A 19,723-nucleotide genomic window follows, 5' to 3' on the forward strand; every position below is an offset into this window, starting at 1 on the left:
TAAGACTGTTGTCCTATTTTGAAAACTGCATCCTCAAACTCTGCTCCAGATTTTGAATCATTAAACTTGGTTTCTATTAGACAGAATACGCTCATAGTAGCAGCCATTTTTATAATTTATTCTATTTTTATGAAAAAGATGACAGAAAATTTTTATAAATCAAAAGATTATTGATTATATTGATTTTTGATATTTGTCTTCTTTTTTTAGATTTTATCACAATCTCATCAATTCAAAAAACTTTTTAAAATAAGATGATGATTTCCTTATTAAGATTAATCACTTTTTTAAGAACGCTGTAAATAATGATCTGCAAATTCATATACATCATAAGATAGATTAAATATGGCGTACCGTACAATATGGCCCGCCGTAAGCACGGAAAGGTTGATGAAAAATCATCATGGTGCATGATGATTTTTCATCAACCTTTCCGTGCTTACGGCGGGCCATAGTACAATGCTACTTGTTATAAAACAACATGTTTTTCATGTCGATCAACACAACAAGTGACTTTCCATTTATGGAAATCAAATCCTTTTGGATTCCATTTATAGCGTCTTACCAATTATCTGGAGTTTAAAACATATCATGACTTTGATAATATCACCTTTTGTAATATGCAAAAAAATCATTGAGAATTTTTTCTTTATAAGAGAATTTTTTAATAGGGAAGGTTTTTTTTTGATAGATAATTTTGTTAGAAAATTTTTTAAGGGGGGAGATTTTTTTGTTGATAAAGTATTTCATTAAAGAATTATTTTTTAATAGGAGGGGCTTTTTTTTTGATAAAGAATTTCTTTTGAGATTTTTTTTAATACTAGGTGAAAATATTTGATAGATTATTTCGTTAGAAATTGATGGAGGATTTCTATTAGAAATTTTTCTTTAATAGAGGCGTTTCTTTTGACAATTTTGTTGGTTGAAAGGTTTTTTATAAGTGAGTCTTTTTTGATGTTATTTTATAATACTATATTTTCTTTTTTTTTTAATTAATATAATTAATCATTATTTGACAAAGTCAAATATTAGCCTAATCATAGATCATTACTAATTGATTGAATATGGGCCGAATTTTATTAAGGCCAAATATTCCTTTTTCGACCAATAAATTTAATGTATAAGTGGATTAATACTGTAATTGTTATATAATTGAACTAACTTTATTAATTCATATTGCAATTGCGTCAGTAGATATTAAAAAAAAATCTTTGATCCCTATATTAGGAAATATTAACAATTGAGGAAATGATGTAAGTCTTTTTTAAAAGAAATTTTTAAAATTTTTAATTATAATCTGGACTGATCATCAGAACAATCTGTGCGACAATCCGATTTCTCATATATATATACTCCATACTCCTCAAAAATTTTTCTACTCTTTCATTACTTCTTTAATCGCAAAAGTTATGTCATTTAACGTTGCAGGTTCCTCCACATCTGATCTTTCTTTATCGACAGTCAAGGAATTGAATACTCCAGAAAAACTTAATCGTTTTTTGAAAGGAAGACTAGAAAACATTGATACTCATATAAATACCTTAACAGCTCAAGAGGTCGATGGCGTCGCTTTCCTTGAAATAACCCAAGAATATCTTACAAAAAATCTAGAAATACCCCTTGGCCCAGCCAAAAAAATCTTGAAGCTGATTAATGAAATTAAAGAAGGTGAACAATATTTCTTTTCTGTCATATTCGTCAACAATACCGAATACTTACTTATTCTTGTGCTTTTCTTTCCTGCTTCTTATCGCAAAACCCGCCCAAAAACATAATTGCGTTATCGTAGAACAATCCACTGCTGGTACGTGAGTCGTAATAAATTTAATTAACATGCGTGACCTGGCTTTATTTTTTCGCATTTCATTCATTATGATCTTTTTTTATATTAGGTATAGGAAGTTTAATATCTGGTATAGCAGGACTCCAACTTCAAGGTAATTGATAGTTTTGGCATACACGAATTTTATTATGAAATGTCTGACTCATCCCATCTAACTGCAAAAAAAAAGATAAAAAAATATGGGTACGCTATAATTATGAATACGTCTCTTTACCGGAAAGTGTCTTGAAAATAATGAGAGTATCCGATGTGAATGATCTGAAAAGGACGATCAAAGCCCAGCTTAATATATCAGGAAATGTCACTATTCACCGTGGAAGTGAAACTTTGGAGGACAGTAAACTTGTCACGGAATTACACAATACGGAAGATAATGCATATGATATTATAGTCACAGAAAATGGTATGCGTAACATGGGTTATTTCAAAATCTACACACTGATTTCTAACATTTTCCTCACTTGTCATCATTAGATGATGAAAGCTCTTCAAGTGATGAGAAAGAAGAAGGTAAGAATGTATACTAGAAACTTTGATGCATTATTAAGCAACTAGTTAATCAGCGCCCATCTTATAATTTTTTTGCAGATGCGAAGCAGATTGAACCAAATCGTATTGAAGAAGCATTTCAAGTTAAATACCAAGGCACAACCTTGGAAACTTTCTGTTCGCGACTAAAACTATTTCATGATGAATGGTACCAGCAGATAAAACCATACGCCCCTTACTTAACAATCATACAAAGCTCTGGTTCTGGTAAAACACGGCTTGTGGGGGAGCTGAGAACCAAGGGGATCTATATCCTGTACATTTGTGAAAGACATGAGTGTAGTTCTGGTTACCCTGCATCAACACCTTATGTTCAAAAAATTCTGGAAACGATTCGGGACTATAAATTTGGGGCCCTCTTATCAATAGCAATCAAAGAAATTAAGAATAAAAACTGGAGCGCAGAGGAGTTTTGGAATATTCAAATTAAAGATGATCACAAAGCTGAGTGTAATGATTTCTGGCGAAGTGTCTTTAAATCATTATTACAACAAAAAAAACCTTCATCAGACTCTCGTGATGAAAATTTTGTGAAGAAATTATTTCACAAAGCCTCTATAGTTTGTTGTATTGATGAGGCGCATGAATTACTTGCAAAGGCTACAAAGGCAAAAGATGATGAAACCTATTTTGTTAAATGGAGACGACAAATTCGAGATATTTCGTGGGTTGGATTCTTTAATATCCTTCTCAGTACAAGTGGAAAGATTGGCAATTTCCTCCCTCCAGTGACACAAGACACTAGATCTGCCAGATCACATGATTTCGTTATATTTCCTGCGTATTTAGATGTCAACACCATGGATGTATTAGCACCGCTTGCCGAAAATGTTGGTAAAGAATATGATTATACAAGGGTTGTTTATCTAGGAATTCCACTTTGGGGTTCCCTTGCTCAAGCCGGAGTTAGTCTTATAAACCTTGTTCACCTAGCTTCACAAAAGATCCGCAATTTTAGTAAAAAGAATAATGATCATCTTGCGAATCTTGCATGTATGGCTTGCTCCTTATCTCTTGAGGTTTCCCCTCGAATTGCAGAAGTAGACAGCTTGATAGCATCCCATATGGCAACTGCATTAGGAGTTTCACTTGATCGTACAAGTATTCTTTGTACATATCCTTCTGATCCTATCCTTGCATCCGGGGCACTTAAAGGTATTATTGATGTTGGTTGGGAAAATTGCTTGGACACACTGTTGGAACTGTTTAGTCGTGGAGTTGTAGAAGCGGGAGAAAGAGGAGAACTTGTTAATCGCATCTTATTTTCAAAAGCTTATGCAGATGCTGTGAGGGAATGTTTCCCTGACTCACCAGTAACATATTTGCAAAAAGTTCCTCTGAAATTATTTTTAAAGTCCTTATTACGCGAAGAAATAGATGGTCTTGATGAGTTACTTAATAGAATGGGTATTGATGAGGCAGAAATTGGTTTTAACCATTGGACATCTTTGTTAGCTACCAATCAAAAATATGTGGAATCTGGGGGGATGAAGTTTCTAACAGCGAATCTTGTCATAGAAGCTTATCACCGCCACACTGCTTTCAAAATGCCATTAGGTTTTCCTGTTATTGATCATATCATTCCCTTCAAGTATAATGCTGGCTATGGTATTATTTCAATTAAAACAAGAATTCAAAAAAAAACAACCTTTGGTGCTAAGGATATTTCTTCTTTAATACATCCATTAAATTCCTTTGGTAAATGGAAGAAGGGTTATAAGATTCTAGGCATTTACATCGATCTTGGCTTAGATAGAGAGAACGCGGTTGAATCAAAAGCAGAATTAAAGAGTAGAAATGCTCCACAAACGCGATCAAAAAATAAAAATAATGAAGATAAGAAAGATGTAAAGAACGATTATGATCAAATTATTTATATTCAAGGCGTCGGATCTTTCAAATGTTGTGGTAAGGAAATTAGTGAAAGACTGTCTAAAATACTTTTCACTCGTCCTTGGCCACTTGATACCCAATGGAGTGAGTTTGATGAAAAGACAGATTTAAAAAGGGAGGATGTTATCAAAACTTTTTTACCTCTTGTCTTCGAACAGAAACAGTCTTTGGTTGATAAATGGCAGTTAATATAATATTTATAAATTTATAATAAGAAATGAAGCCGTTAAGTATTAATATAATATTTTCAATAATTAGAATAAAGTTATAATAAAGCATTGGTTCGTTCGCCTAATTGGGCTTATATTTTTACATTTTCCCAATGTTTACAAAGTGATTATATATTGATATACGATACAAGTTAACATCATACCACCATATCTACTATATGATAATTGTTTTCCTGTGTGACAGTCACGTTTAGATTACATATTTATATCTGTGTTCCCGTAACGTTTAGACTACTATTTATACCTGTGTATCCGTAACGTTTAGACTACGAATTTATACCTGTGCACCCGAAAGACTGTATAAAATCGTGTATAACATTTAACCGTCATACCGATCACGTGTATGTTTATCTGACGTTGCGGAGCAACGGGTTCAACGGCTAGTACAGTATAAAAAAATGTGTTATTGCAAAGCAATTCCTGCCTTAGTGATAAAAATGCCAAAAAAAATTACATGACCGATCGTTACTTAGGGCCGAATTGTCTCACATCACTAATAAGTTAGGTGATAAATATGAATTTTGATCGACATACCAATTAACAAAATAGTGATAATAGTGATAATTTTGGAGTAATGCATGATGACGTTTATTTTTATTTCGCATTTAAGCCAATTGCCAAAGTCTTCACATGCTTTCAAAACTTGATTTCGCAAAGTTAAAACCTGTCGGGAATTGGTTTGGGAATTGGTTTTTTGGGGAAGGATATTCTTTTTTGGAAATGGTAATCTAAATATTAGAAAGGTTATTCGGTGAAATGACAAAAATAACTCTTGTTTAAGTTAGAAAAAAAAAGAAAATAATATATTTCCTATATATTTTGTTAATATCATTAAAAAATTTTAAAAAAAATTTTTTATTATCGTAATTTTAATTCTTATTTATTTTATTACGGGTTCTATAGGACGTTCAAAAAAGGGGTAAATCAGCCGTCTCGCACAGTGGATACTACATAATTATATACAAGAACAACAAATTTCACTATCAGTAATTTTTATAAAGGTAAAACTTAGTTCATTGGATTAATCCTATCGAGACGCGTCGAAAAGTGGTAGTCTATACTATCTATATCATCAGATATTAGCGTCTTGCGTTTAAAATAGCGAAATAATGTGGTCTGACATTCATTCTTGGAATAAGACAGATCATGCATGTAAATGACTTTTGAAATTCAAGAAAAGCAAAACCCATTTTTTTGCGCAATAAAATGGTTTATTTGATAAAAGAATAAAATGATGATTACAGTATAGGATGAAAAAAATATGCGGAAAAATAATAACAAAATAATAAATATTCTTGCTTTATACAGTTAAAAATTAAATATATGGCAAGTTATATATAATCATTAGCTAAAAATTATTTTAATTAACAATTATAATTAGTCATGTCGGTTTAATAATTCAGGAAAATACAAAAGTCTGCTTATATAATATGCTTCTGGATGTATTTCTGGCTGAATATAATTCTTAGATAATTGAGAAATTATTTTATGTCTTTTTTCATCTGCAATAGAAATATCGTTCGAAATTTCTGAAGGATTTGGGTCGTCACAAATTAAGATAATCCATTCTCCCAATTTTTCGTTTAAATAAAATGCAGTCGGTCTGTTCTCTGGTTCATTATCCCAACATTGTTGCATTAAATCTGCATAAAATTTTGGTGTATCATCCGGAATTTCAAGTCTTTTACCATCACAAATATCTTTTGCTAAATTGATATCATGAGCTCTATTATGCCAAGGTCTTTTTCCAGTTGTAAGTATATTCATAATAATACCAAATGAATATATATCAGAAGCAGTACTATAATCTTCACCACGTAAAACTTCAGGCGCAATATATGGTAGAACTCCATATATCTGACCTGATTTTTTATTTTCATGATAATAACATGGTCCATAAAGACCCACGTCACCAATACGAGCGTCTGTAGAAATTTTCTTATCTTCAATAAGTAAATTTCCTCCATGAAGATTTTTATGTACTTTTCCTTCAGTATGGATTCTTTCAAGACCTCCAGCAATGCCCCATAACATATCAATCATATCACGCCAGAAAAGAATTCCACTAGAACGATCAAGGCATTGGTATAAATTACCGTTTTCGTAATATTTCATGACAATCATATAATTAGATGTAGGTGCTTTTGTAATCCCGAATGTTTCGGCTAATGAAGCCGATTGCAAACATTTGTGATACGCTTTAATCTATTAAAAAAGATATATGAAATTTAAATTAGAACGCAAACAATTGTACCATAATTAACACAAACCTGGCCAATATAAGAACTTGAAATGTTTTGTGAATTATCAAGAAGTTTCAAGGCAACGTTCATTGGACCGGCTCTAGTCCATTCTTGAGCACCATCATCCCAAATCCATCGAGGCCCTTCCATCCAAAGAGCTGAATAGGTACTACCAAATCCACCACTGCCAATATATTTTACCATTTCAAATTTATCAAATGGGATCCATTCCAAGTAATCACAAGTTTGGGAGGCATTTAATTGAGTATGATGAATCAACTCATCAATCTCTTTATTTTCCGAAGTCCAATAAGGAAAATTTTCTTTCATAGAATTAGTTTCACAATCCTTACACCATCCAAATGAAATTCTGGGCTTTCCGCATTCTGGACAATCTTTAAGTTCTCTTGGGACAAACTTATTTTCTTGTTGATAAAATAAATCTTCCTCCATTTTAAAAATGGAAAGTAATATATAATACTACTACATGATGATTTATTTAATCAATATAATTACAGTTCTTGATATCGTAATTTAAAAACATTAAGATTATAAGAATCGTTATTACCTTAATATAAATGCATAAGTATATTTTGCGCGAAAAAAAAAAAATGAATTACTTTATTATTATACGACACCTCAAAAACCGAAAAGATCAGAATTGGTGACGGTAAAAAGGTGAAAAGAAAAGAATCGTATTTATAACTTTTTCGTATCATTTAATTAATTATTACTTTCAAAATATATTTATTTATCTTTAAAAGAAGCCATTAAACTAACATTGTATATTGTACTTTGATGATCAATTTAGCAAAATCAATTTTTTTTTTTTGCAAATGAAAAGAAAATGAGCTAATTCAGTTTGTTGAAGTTAACAAAGTCGGTGGAAAAAGCCATTTAATTAGTACAGAGCTGACCATCCCATAATGAAATTAGATAAAGAAATTTAATCCTAGGTCTCAATCATAAAAGAGACGTAAATTAGGATCCGCAGTTCACTAGTGATACGATTTTGGTAAAAACTACAATTAATCTTGGTTAGATCGTCGTAACATACAAATAAACTTTCAAAGCATACTGGATTTTATTTTTAGTTCTTTTAATCAAATAATAGAAATAATGAAAATATTATCTAAAATCAATTTTTTACACAGTATTTTTTGATCCTGAAAATATAATCAAAAATAAACATTGTCATTGCTTAATTTGCTTAATATTGATTTATTGTAATAAAAATAACAATAAATAAAGAAAACAATACTTCTAATTTTAGAAGCATTTCTTTTTTTGTTCTTTTCCCCTTATTTATATATTTAATAACGTAAATATCTAATTTTGAAACATATCAGCAGGTAAGATATTTATCCGTTCTTTGTCATTAATAATTATTGTCTAGTTTTAACAATTATTCTTTTTATGGAATTTACTAAAGTAATTTTAACCTAAATTCATTCAACTTTTGTAACACGTCATTATCATTGCCCCATGTGCTTTAAAATAGTCCATTTTAGGACAAAGTAGGCGTAGATCATCAAGATCATCAATGAAAGAGCGATCCTTTCAAATTATACATTAAAGTTTTTGTATTGTAAGGACCATGATCCAAAATGAAATTGGTAATAAATTATTATGATTACTCGCCACCTGAACTTAATGTTGACAAACATGAAGTTAGAAAAAATTCAATAATCAAAATAACTTGATTATCAGTTATTTGATAAAATTTTACAACCCATTTTCATCCTTTTGTGTTATCAACGTCTTGTCCGGAAGTCTGGAAAGCTAACGATCGAAAAAAAAGCCTAATAGGGAAACTGATTAAAGATAAAACAAACACTCCAGATTTATTCTTACTATCATATGATAGTAAATATAGCATGACTATCTGCTATGCTGTGGTCACACAACGGTAATAATAATGCTTTTTGTTCTATTTATTTATTTATTTATTATCTTGCATTTAATTAAAAACCGTTTTATAAATCGCTTCTCACAAAAATGGTAAAAAATAAATTGTTATCTTTCATTAAGGTTCAAAATTAAAAAAAAAATCACATTTTTTTTTGGAAATATAAGATTGTATAACACGTGTTTGTGTTACATGCCATACATCATGAGTCATTCGATATCTTATCTATGTTTAACTATAGTTTATTTTATTAGAAATGGTCATTTGTAATCTAGTCTTTCAAAGCATAGAAATTTTACATTTACTTTTATACTTTATGCTTAAACGGTTAAGAGGAAAATTTTCTCTTTCTGTTCCAATAAACCTTTATGATGATCATGAGTGGGGATTTCATTGAAATATAAAAAAAAATCTATTTTTATCGTAAGTTACATGAAGTTAAAAGCATTTCTTAACTGAATCGATCTTATTTAAAAAATGAAATAGGATCAGTTGAATAAGTTGGTTGGGTATCGGGTTTAGTTTGCGTCTAATTTTAAAGACCACGGCTAATAAAAGTTTTTTTATTTATAACTCCTATTTTCTTATTTTCAACCAATAATAAATTTAGTAATTTTCTTATTTTCGTAATAATTGAAAAATTGATTATTATTTTTATTTTTATATTTTTATTTTTCTATGCACCCCACAGCAAAATGCAGTAGTGGCAAATAGCATTTTTTTTTCCGCAAAAAAAAAAATTCTGTTCAAAATAAACGATATGCATATTAGGATGTGACATTGCGACAAATTGCAAACATCCTAAATCGTCATCCTGCAAAACGTGAGTATGTAAATGATAAACCACTTTTTTTATTTATAATTTCGAAAATCTTGTTGCTATAGTAAAAAGTAGTGGGTAAATTAGTATTTCTTACAAATTTACTATGTGTTTTCCGATTGTCAATATCGCAATCAAACGATATAAAAATAAATTAGGAACCTACCTGGAAGTTGTACCATAAATTACAAAACAACAGTTGAGCTTACTTTTTAATTTATAACGCTTTGTATTTCGTTTCGATTTACTAAATTGTGTGTTATGTATTTCAACATTGGTCACTCTGTTAATTTTTTAAACATTGAAATTTATTCCTAACTTAAGACTAATTAATAAAAGCAATATTTATATCGTCATTAATATAACAAACGGAAGAGAGAAATTTATTGGCTAAATTTATTTTGTACGACATTTACCACTCATTTACCTTGGAAAATTTTCCGCGATGTTTTTCAAAAAAAAAAATAAAGAGAAAAGGCATTTATCTTACAGCGCTTTAATGCGATGAAACGTATTTTTTTATTTTTACAAGATTTATTGTTAAATAAATTTATAATATCAGATATTATTTAATAAAATAAACATTTTCTGAATAATCCTAATGAAAACAACAAAATTAAAAACGTAGCATTCTAAAAACCAAATATTTCACCTTTACACATGTTCTTGTTCCAAGTTTTCGTGAAAGTATTTCATTTAATAAAATAGAATATACAGCACGCGTTCATTTCAAGACAAAATAAGGAGAACTTGTGAAAATATTACACAATTAAAAATATGTCACGTTACAGAAAATTTAATTGGAATAAAATGAAACTGAATTCTATCGGAATGTCATTAAAAATTTAAAATATAATCTCATTAAATGAATCAGAAAAGAAGGGTCAATGATTAATCATATATAATTACTCTAACCTTTATTTACAGTGTTATTGGTAACACTTTATTCTAATGTGTGTTCTACTTACGTACGTACCATGTCGATCAGGGGATAATAGTTGTATCACACCACAGGTATCGGGACATTTCGCCGAAAGCCATTTCACCGAAAAATAATCTCTGGCCTGAATTATTTATAATTCTGCATAATGTTGGCCCTATTTTTCGGCGAAACGTCCTTTCGGCGAAATGGCTTTGGGCGAAATGTACCGTAAACCTTTATTACAAGTCCAGTCCCGTCCAAGATATTGTTCCAATTTATTGTCCGAGGCAGTAAGATATCCTCTTATAATGAAAATTTGTCCTGGACATCAACAATATCTTTATCCAAGTCCTGGACCATCCCATCTTGCCGCTAGAGCTGTACGAATTCATCTTGAAAATTTTTTTATCATATATACGCAAAATATACATTACTTCATTATATTAAAAATAATGATTATTGAATTCATTTTTTAAACATCTTACTAGCCCTAATAAAATTTTTTTTTGTATTTTTTTAATGTATCTTTCATGTAAACCACATGTTAAACGTATATTATTAATTGCCGATCCGCCTAAAATCGGCACTGCGTTACTAATAAAATTCGGGGATAATAGCGATAATAAAAAAAAGCATTTTTTGCATCTCGCGCGCGAAATAAGTTTCAACCATTTTACAAACAGAAATATCATAAATACAATATTTTCTTTCATTTTATGACAAGTCATATTTGCCAAAAAATTTTATAATTATATTTCTGTAACTGGTTTTCTTCAACTTTCACTTGTTTTTAATAATAAAAATGTTTCAAAAAAGCTTTTAAAAACAACTTTAGAAGCTAAAAATTATAGGTTTTTAATGTAAATAATGCAATATAGTAAAATGAAATATTGAAATTTCGTATATTTTAAGGTGTAAATCTGACGCGCGCGCATAGTAAACTCATTATTTTGCATACGAATGTATAACTTTTTTTTGCAAATTCGTTTTTTTCAAGTATTTTTTCAGTATATCTTATGATTTTTTTTTATAGTCAATATGTCATCTATGAGATATCCTTTTTTGAAGTTTGTGTTCTAGCACAAAATCGGCAAATTTAACCCCGAATTTTATTAGTAACGCAGTGCCGATTTTAGGCGGATCTGCAATTAAGAAAGTATCTTTTTTTTATTCGATTAGTTCACAATTATCATTTATCAGTACATGATCATATTCATTGGTTAGAATATAAAGAAATAAGGAAATAAAATAAGAAATAATATTATTAATATGGAGACAAAAAAAATTATGTAAAATTACTACTCAAAAATGTGCCTTTTAATGTCTCTTAAAGGGTGGCCGTCAAAAAATTTATTGTGGAAATTGAGCTTTCTAGTTAGTAACCGAAGAAGAACGATTAAACAAGCAAGAACTTGCTGAATATCTGCACTAGTAGGCATAACGACAAAATTTGTCTGAGGGAAATTAATGGTAATGTTAAACAACAGAGGTGAAAAGAATTGCGGAGGTGATACACTATTAGACGTGGATTGCTGATTGATTGTTATAGTGATTAATATTATTAATCGTGATGATTATTATCAGGAAAAATAACAACGTTTTTTGTTTGAAACGATGTTAGACACGGGTTGTTGATAATTAGGGTTGTTGATAATTATGATAGCAACCATGGCTAGGAATAATGGTGGTAACATTGTGTGGGTTGCTGAATATATTGTCGATAGTTAAGCATTAGGTGAAGAGACATTAGATTGCTGATATTGCTGATTATGTTTAGGTAAAGAAAGATTGGGTTGCTGAGAGATAGTGATATTATTGTTTGACATGTCAGAAATTACGTTATTAACGTCCGTAACAGGCATATATGCATCGTACGCAGTTGTCTGCAAATTAGGTTCGTAGACATTATTGCCAAAATTATTTAGTGAAAAATTATGAATATTCATAGGTTTTTTCTTGATAAATTATTGAATATCGATGGGAACGATAAATATTTTTCAATGTAGGAATTTTTCATGTATTCTGATGTAATACAAAAGATATTTTTAAATTGATTTCGATCATATGTTTTGAAAGATGTTAAAAGTAAAATGGATGAAAATAGTAAATTATGTTTATATTGGTATTACTTCAGAGATTTTTTTATACCCCCAATTTTGCTATTCATACCCTCACGGCCAGAATTAAGGAAAATTTGGCCAAGCGATATCACGTGTCAGTGCATAATGTTGGCCAGGGGGTACGAAATACGAATAACTATCGCCTAATATAATAGTAATAAAAAAATCAGTATTACAAGATACAACGCCTGCATAGCTTGAAATATCACTTGATTTGGTCGTTAGTGTGTCCTGATCCTGTGTTACATTACATTTCTTTGTATACGTCCTTACGTGATCGAAATCGATTTCACGCTTTTTGTTCTTAATAAGTCGTACAACAGATTTGCACGTCATAAGGGATTTTTCAAAGCCTATTAAAGATGATGACGTGATAACAAAAGTTGAGATAGTCATTAATTATTAATAAAGAACAGATTGATATTTTAATTTTATTGAATCAAAATAGATATTTACGTCATTAATATAAAGTATATCTTTTTTTATTTGTTATTTTTATTAGATTATTTCTGTTACAACAATTAGTATTAAACAAATTGTGTCGATGATTCCATTCGCTAGCGATCCAGTAACTTTTAATCAATAACAACGCTATATTAATTATATTTTTAGGATCAAACAATATTTTTTGTGCAAAAATTGTTTTAGATAAGAACTATGAAATATTTATGCATGAAAAGTTTTTATGTTACGTGAGAACTGCCAAATGTAAATTGTTCTAATATTTATGATTTTAGTTTGGTGAGTCATATTGTGATACCATCGATCAGAAATTTTTAACAAAAAGTTTTACCTCATCATTTCCAGCATCGTTTTCTTCTTCCGACAAAAGGAAATTTTTTCGTGTTCTTTAATGAAAAAATTTATAAGAAATCTTTTAAATAAGAATATTTGTATTTTATGAATGAGTTACCAAAAAGAAGAAAATCAATAGTTAGAACCGTTGTCACACCTATTTCTTGTTAGCACTTTTAAGGTAACTGGCTTTTATTGTGATTTTGTGATTTTTTTTTTTTAAAAGAAAAATGTTCATTTGCATTGAATTATTTCTAAAATAAATTTATTTTTTTTTAAAAAAAATATTTTTTCGGATTTTTCGGTATAATTCTTCGATCTATAAAAGATGGATTAATATGTTAGATGAATCAAATGTACTCCTGAAGATCTATTGTTACGTATACATGCAGATAAAAAAAGATTTATTATAAGTTGCCATTTATTAATTAATTAACTATTTATATATTCGATTATTATTTTATTTACATACTTACTTATCATTATTTATTTGATTTGCTTCATTTAAATAAGTTATAAGTGAATTGCTTCTTAATTTTTAATTGGATCGGTCTTTAAATAGCAATTCCAAATGATAGTATGGATGCATGAAACATGTCTAGAATTAATTCAAAAAATGGATGTAATCTTTCTATGTCCGAAATAGGACCCAGAAATATATATAAAGGGGTCAGGTTTGAGTTTGCGTATTTTGAACTAAAAAAATCATGAAAATCTTTCCTTTTTTAGATAATTTTTAATAATTCCAGTCAGAATTTTATTTCCTATTATAGTAACCGACTGACATTATCATAATTCCGGCCCTGAAAAAATGCGTACAGCTGCTCATAGTAAAAAATTTTTTTCATCACCTGACCCCCTATATATATATTTCTGGGTCCTTCCGAAATTTTGATGATGGATTTGCTCATTTTCTCTTTCATTCCCATTAAAATGGAGAATGTTAACCGATGCAAAAACAAAATTTTGCCATTACAAAGGCAAAATTCGGTAATTACTGAAGATGGAAGATGAAGTAAATAACGGCGAAACCCGAAATCTACTGTTGCTCTAAAATAGTTAATAATTACAGAATTTATTACGTGGAGTTAATCATTCGTTTTTTGGCTTATAAATGGTAAACATTTTTTAGAGACGTATATGAAAATGAAAAAATTTGTGTACTGTACTACATCAACAAATAGAATGAAATCCTCATGTTGCATACTTATTAAATAATTGAATCACGTTTAAAAGTTACGTTATCCCCACATTCTATTTTGTTGATGTTGTACACAATTTTATATTGAAATGGACCGATTCTAATTTGTCAATTTCTAAGTTGTCTAATAATATGTTGATCACAGGGTCTTTAATATTCTACTTATATTATACACACAATACACAACAAATAAACACTCCAAGTTATTTTTGTAAAAGAAAGTTTTTTTTCAATCTAAGAGAATTTACTTTTTTTCAAGAAAATCATATCCAAATTTAGATTTATTTTTTTTCAAGATATATATATCATTTTTTTTTCTTTTTTACAAAGGAAAAATTTATTATAAAAGAAAAATATACGCCCAAAGATTTGAAATTACGTAATTTAACGGAATGTGCTGAAGATCATTCCTTATATGTGTTTATTATCGAAATCAAATAAACAAAATAAACTCTTTAAACAAATATGCAATAAAAGTACGTATAAATAAAAAATACGCATATGCAGTCGCCAGTTCTAATAATTTATGCCTATCAGATAACTATATAAGACTCGTCATTTGCCTTTCTCAAAAATTCAAATTTGAAATAATTCACATCTTTTAAATAAAAATGGATTCCACTACTCATAAAACATTCAAATTTTATTTGCCTTTACCAAATGATACACGTATATACTGCGTTACATATACCGCATTGAATTTATTTGAAATCGCTCAACTCTTGAATAATGGCATTAATTTATCTCATATCCCTGGTCATCATTTTCCACATCATTACAATATACAATTTTTAATTCGACAATTTGTTGAATCTCAAATTTATCAACCAAATGGCATCCAACAACAATTTTTCAGGTTTCAATCTAACTCTCAAGTATACTCATCAGATATTAACCCTTTAAACAATAATAATGATCCCAATATTTTAATTAACGATGGTACACACATCAATATTGCGTCTCCTGCACCTCAAAATACATTTGAATTTTATTTACCTTCGCCATATGGTATGCTTATCTATCATGTCACATACACAGAATTACATTCATTTGAAATCGCGCAACTCTTAAATAATGATTGTATTATTCAGTTTTTAAATCATTATAATTCATTAATTCAACAACAACTTCAGCAACAAGTTCAGTTATCTGTTGAGAATTATAACAATAACATTCAACAACCAACTTTCGACACTGTGAGTATTCAAGTAGATAATGAAAATATGAGCGCCGAAAATTTACAAGATGGAGCCCAGACTCAAAATTAATTAAGCTAAACTATATCTTGAATCTTTATTTTATTATATTCTATCGTTCTAAAGATAATGTGCTAACTATTTAAGTTTTAATATATTTATGATATAAAATTAATTTATGCCACATAAGACTTTATCAAAGATACTTTTTTCTAAAAAAAAAGAAAAATTATTTAATGAAATAAGAATTTTAAGCTGTATGTCCTAGTATCTCAATCAATAAAGATTATATACTGTATGTACTATGATATAATAACTGAAATTACTTATAATTTACGAATGTAATCAAATTTTATGTTTTAAATAAATTATATAGAAGTATTTGAATTTAATTTTTGATAACTTTTTTTTTACATCAAATATTTACATAATTTTTTTTTTTGTATTAGCATAGGGCCTTAACGGTTTGATTATATAATACTACATTTTATTGATAAAGTCGCATAGAAATTTTTTTTCATTTTAGCTAGGCGCTGATGACAGTTCTTGAATCCTAAATTCAAAAAAGGTTTGACAACCTGTTTATGTATAGCTCGGGTTTTATAAAAACTATCGTATTTTGCTGTTATTAAGAAACTCCCACATTATGGCGATTCTGGCCTGAATTATGCGGACTTTGACCGGCATAAGTGCAAAAAAAAATATAGTAACGTACTATGTAATTGATCCTCACAATTAATATAGTCGGGTTCGGCGTCGAAAGTGGTAGTTTATGTCTATAACATCAGATGTTGGCGTAATACGTTTTAAAACTTATTTAACATCTTGGAATAATATATACTTTTGGCAAGTTTATTAACTCACTTAATCTCGCGCAATAAAATAATTTATTTGATAAAAAGAATAAAATGATGTGCAACTTTGAAGTTAACAAAGTCGATGGTTTAAAACAAAGAAAACCATTTAGTTACGAAATAAATTTGGTAACAACATTGCGCTTTTGATTTTTCGAAATAGGAGAGAATAAATGTATAATGGAGCATGAATGGGTAATATTATGCGGATCATTAAAAAAAAAGTGAATTAATGACCAGAAATCCAGAATTATGTAAGAATAGGCTAGAGAAAATTAGTATGGTTCATACGTATAGCTCGAGATCTGCTAATTAAGATTTTTCTTGGCAAAACGATCATGTGATCTGCAAATGTCATTACTCATTTACTCATTAGGGTAAACTCATGTGGGTATTTGTAACAAATCTGTAATTAGCTTGGAAGATAATTTGAAAGGAGGTTTATTTCATTTTATAAAGCATATAAATCTTAAAAAAAACTATATCTTATAATAAAATCTTATGTTTGTGAAAAAGCTAAAAAATATTTTCCTAAAATATTAAATGTCCTACTCTACCTAATGCGCCTTTAACGTTGATTTATAAGGTTTTGGTTTCTAACATGTAAAGAAAATTGATAAGCTTGTGATTCTGGAAAAAACGAGTCTCTTATAGGTTTAGATTTATAACGTGTTTTTTTTTCGATAGATATATATGTTCAGATTCCATATTGATCGTATTTTAATCAAGAGATTTAAAATTCCAAAGGTATCGTCTTCAAACTTCATCTTATTTATAATTTTTCATGAGCGTTGCGTCATTCTAATGAGGACAGTCGCTGCGGCTGCGCCAAAAGAGTAAAATACAATCATAATAAATATGAAAGTTTTCGATGTGAAGAAAAAATAATAGAATTCCGAGAGATTCCAGTCGCTAGAAGATGTAGAAGGGGCAGAAGGGATAGAAGATTTAGAATATATAGAAGATGGATTATTTCTACTTTACTAGAAGAAATATTAACGTTATCACTTGTTTCTTTACAGTCAGGACAAGGTTTAGGAGATTTTTTCCTAACTCTCCTGCTGTTACTATTAAAAAAAACTTCTGAGCATATGAAGGCGTTATTTTGTTTGACATATTTTGCAAATAACGAGTTGCAACTTATTGAAGTATTGATTTTTTTATTTTCTATTTTTTTTTATTTTTTCTCTTAGTGCATAAGGTTAATCGGTTTTTTAAAAATTACATTCATCAAAGAAAGTTTCAGTGATTTAAATATATTTTCCTAGAAACAATTCATCACTGATCCAACCTATCAGATTTCTCATAAATTTTTTATTTATTTGTTTTTAAAAATAATAAATTTTTAATCTGTAACAGGAGCTACGAGCTATTTTTCGGTCATCGTCATACCTCTAAACATGCCTATAAATTTTGATTTAGTAATTTCTACGAATAATTTATGAGTACTACTATCTATCTATATTAATTTAACAATTTAATTTTTCATCTCATTATTCTTATGTCAAATAGCGTCATTAAGTAACTAAAAAAGTATTTCATTAAAAGACTTTTCTATTAAACTCAGGTAATATATTTTTTATAGTATAAAATCCATCAAAAATTTCTGATAATAAATCTTGCATTTATTAATTCTCTATATAGGTTCATTATAATATTTTTTATTTACATTTTATTGACCCCTCACCTATCACATAAATAAATATCCAGTTCTTGTTTATAATAATAATGTACATTTTATAAATCTTAGAAAATATAATTTTATAATTCCTTTCAATTTACGAATATTTTATGGATCTTAGAAAGACAATTTTATAATTCCTTTTAATTTATGAACAAATGATGAACATACCAGATATTATAATTATGGTCAAATTATGCTATATTATGTATAATTTATGGACAATGTGTTTTTATAGGGAGCGTTTTTGCAACGTTAAGGAGATTAAGTTTCGATTTAAGAGATCGATTAAATGATAATAAGATACCGGATTTTCCGCCAAAGAAATGAAACCTTTTTAGGTTTATCACATTGTAAATCAATCGATCCATCAAAGTAAACAAACAATGAAATCGAAAATCAAAAAAAAAAATTCTAAAAGCGAAAGATTCAATAATCTTTTAAATATCCAATTTTGGTTTATCTTATAAAAGAATGATTATAGAGAACATGCAGAATCACGAGTTTATCGTTATCTTTTACACGCTTTGATAATATATAGTTACAACTTGAAATTCGATTCGCGGAATTTTTCGGAGGTCATATGTGGCTGTTACCTATAAACCACACTAATATTATGTGACTTCAAATTTTTATAAATTGTAAATTGAATAATAAAAAGAAAAAACTAAACCGATAAATATTAATAAGTAGCAATAAAAATTTCGGACTTTTAAAAAATTTTTGCCGCAAACGCGGCAATTATTATATTTTAACAAAGTACTTTAAAAAATAAGTTACACAATATAAATAAATAAAATTTCAAATTTCGGACTATTGTTGTCAGCCACCACAATATTAAAATTTTGTGGAGCTACGTCAACGTACGTAAACCCAGGCTTAGGAAGAGAAATTTTATATCACATTATGCAATATCCCCTTATTAGCATGTGTAAAGAATATTGTGCAACCAAACAAACTCAATGAATGCCCGAATAAATATTCTTAAAAAGGAAAGATACGAAAGAATAAATAAAGAAAATTGCTTAAAAAAAATTTTTTTTTATCTTATCACTATCTTTATCTGTAATTTATGTCGAAAGGAGAAACAAATATGTCCGATCCATAAATATTGTTTAACAAAAGTAAAAAGATCCTTTGATTATCTTATCTTTAATACTTGTTTCATATTTTCATATTAAATTAAAATATATATATATATATATATTTCCTATTTAAATTGTTAATATCTTATAATGATAAAATAAAAGAATAATAATTATGTTTAATTATTTGATCGGGATATTAAATCATGTGCCTGTTTTACTTTTGATTTTTTAATTGCCGATCCGTCTGGCATCGTATATATAAAATACATATAGCGAATGAAATCTGACGCGCGTACAATGTAAAGTCATTTTTTCATAGTAAAGTTACAATTATTTTGATATATTATTTTTCCTTGGGTTTTTTACATATAGCATATGA

At 28.7% G+C, this 19,723-nt stretch overlaps 4 protein-coding genes across 4 annotated transcripts; 2 read left to right on the plus strand and 2 right to left on the minus strand.

Annotated features, from left to right (window-relative positions):
• Positions 1 to 1,409: 1,409 nt before the first annotated feature.
• OCT59_008959 (uncharacterized protein) lies at positions 1,410 to 4,479 on the plus strand (the record flags this gene model as incomplete). Its single annotated transcript, XM_025316975.2, has 6 exons — positions 1,410 to 1,668; positions 1,790 to 1,804; positions 1,893 to 1,937; positions 2,013 to 2,246; positions 2,318 to 2,353; positions 2,432 to 4,479. The coding sequence occupies 6 exons, from the start codon at positions 1,410 to 1,412 to the stop codon at positions 4,477 to 4,479; spliced, it is 2,637 nt and encodes an 878-aa protein (XP_025179366.2).
• Positions 4,480 to 5,892: 1,413 nt separating this feature from the next.
• OCT59_008960 (uncharacterized protein) lies at positions 5,893 to 7,211 on the minus strand (the record flags this gene model as incomplete). The annotated part of the gene is made up of 2 exons (XM_025331976.2): positions 5,893 to 6,720; positions 6,786 to 7,211. The coding sequence occupies 2 exons, from the start codon at positions 7,209 to 7,211 to the stop codon at positions 5,893 to 5,895; spliced, it is 1,254 nt and encodes a 417-aa protein (XP_025179365.1).
• A 4,922-nt stretch (positions 7,212 to 12,133) lies between these two features.
• On the minus strand, positions 12,134 to 12,355 carry OCT59_008961 (uncharacterized protein; the record flags this gene model as incomplete). The annotated part of the gene is made up of 1 exon (XM_066133223.1): positions 12,134 to 12,355. The coding sequence occupies one exon, from the start codon at positions 12,353 to 12,355 to the stop codon at positions 12,134 to 12,136; it is 222 nt and encodes a 73-aa protein (XP_065999685.1).
• A 2,781-nt stretch (positions 12,356 to 15,136) lies between these two features.
• On the plus strand, positions 15,137 to 15,793 carry OCT59_008962 (uncharacterized protein; the record flags this gene model as incomplete). Its single annotated transcript, XM_025331975.2, has 1 exon — positions 15,137 to 15,793. The coding sequence occupies one exon, from the start codon at positions 15,137 to 15,139 to the stop codon at positions 15,791 to 15,793; it is 657 nt and encodes a 218-aa protein (XP_025179364.1).
• Positions 15,794 to 19,723: the final 3,930 nt, after the last annotated feature.

The sequence above is a fragment of the Rhizophagus irregularis genome, chromosome 17, assembly GCF_026210795.1.
Source record: "Rhizophagus irregularis chromosome 17, complete sequence".
Taxonomy (NCBI): Eukaryota; Fungi; Glomeromycota; class Glomeromycetes; order Glomerales; family Glomeraceae; genus Rhizophagus; species Rhizophagus irregularis.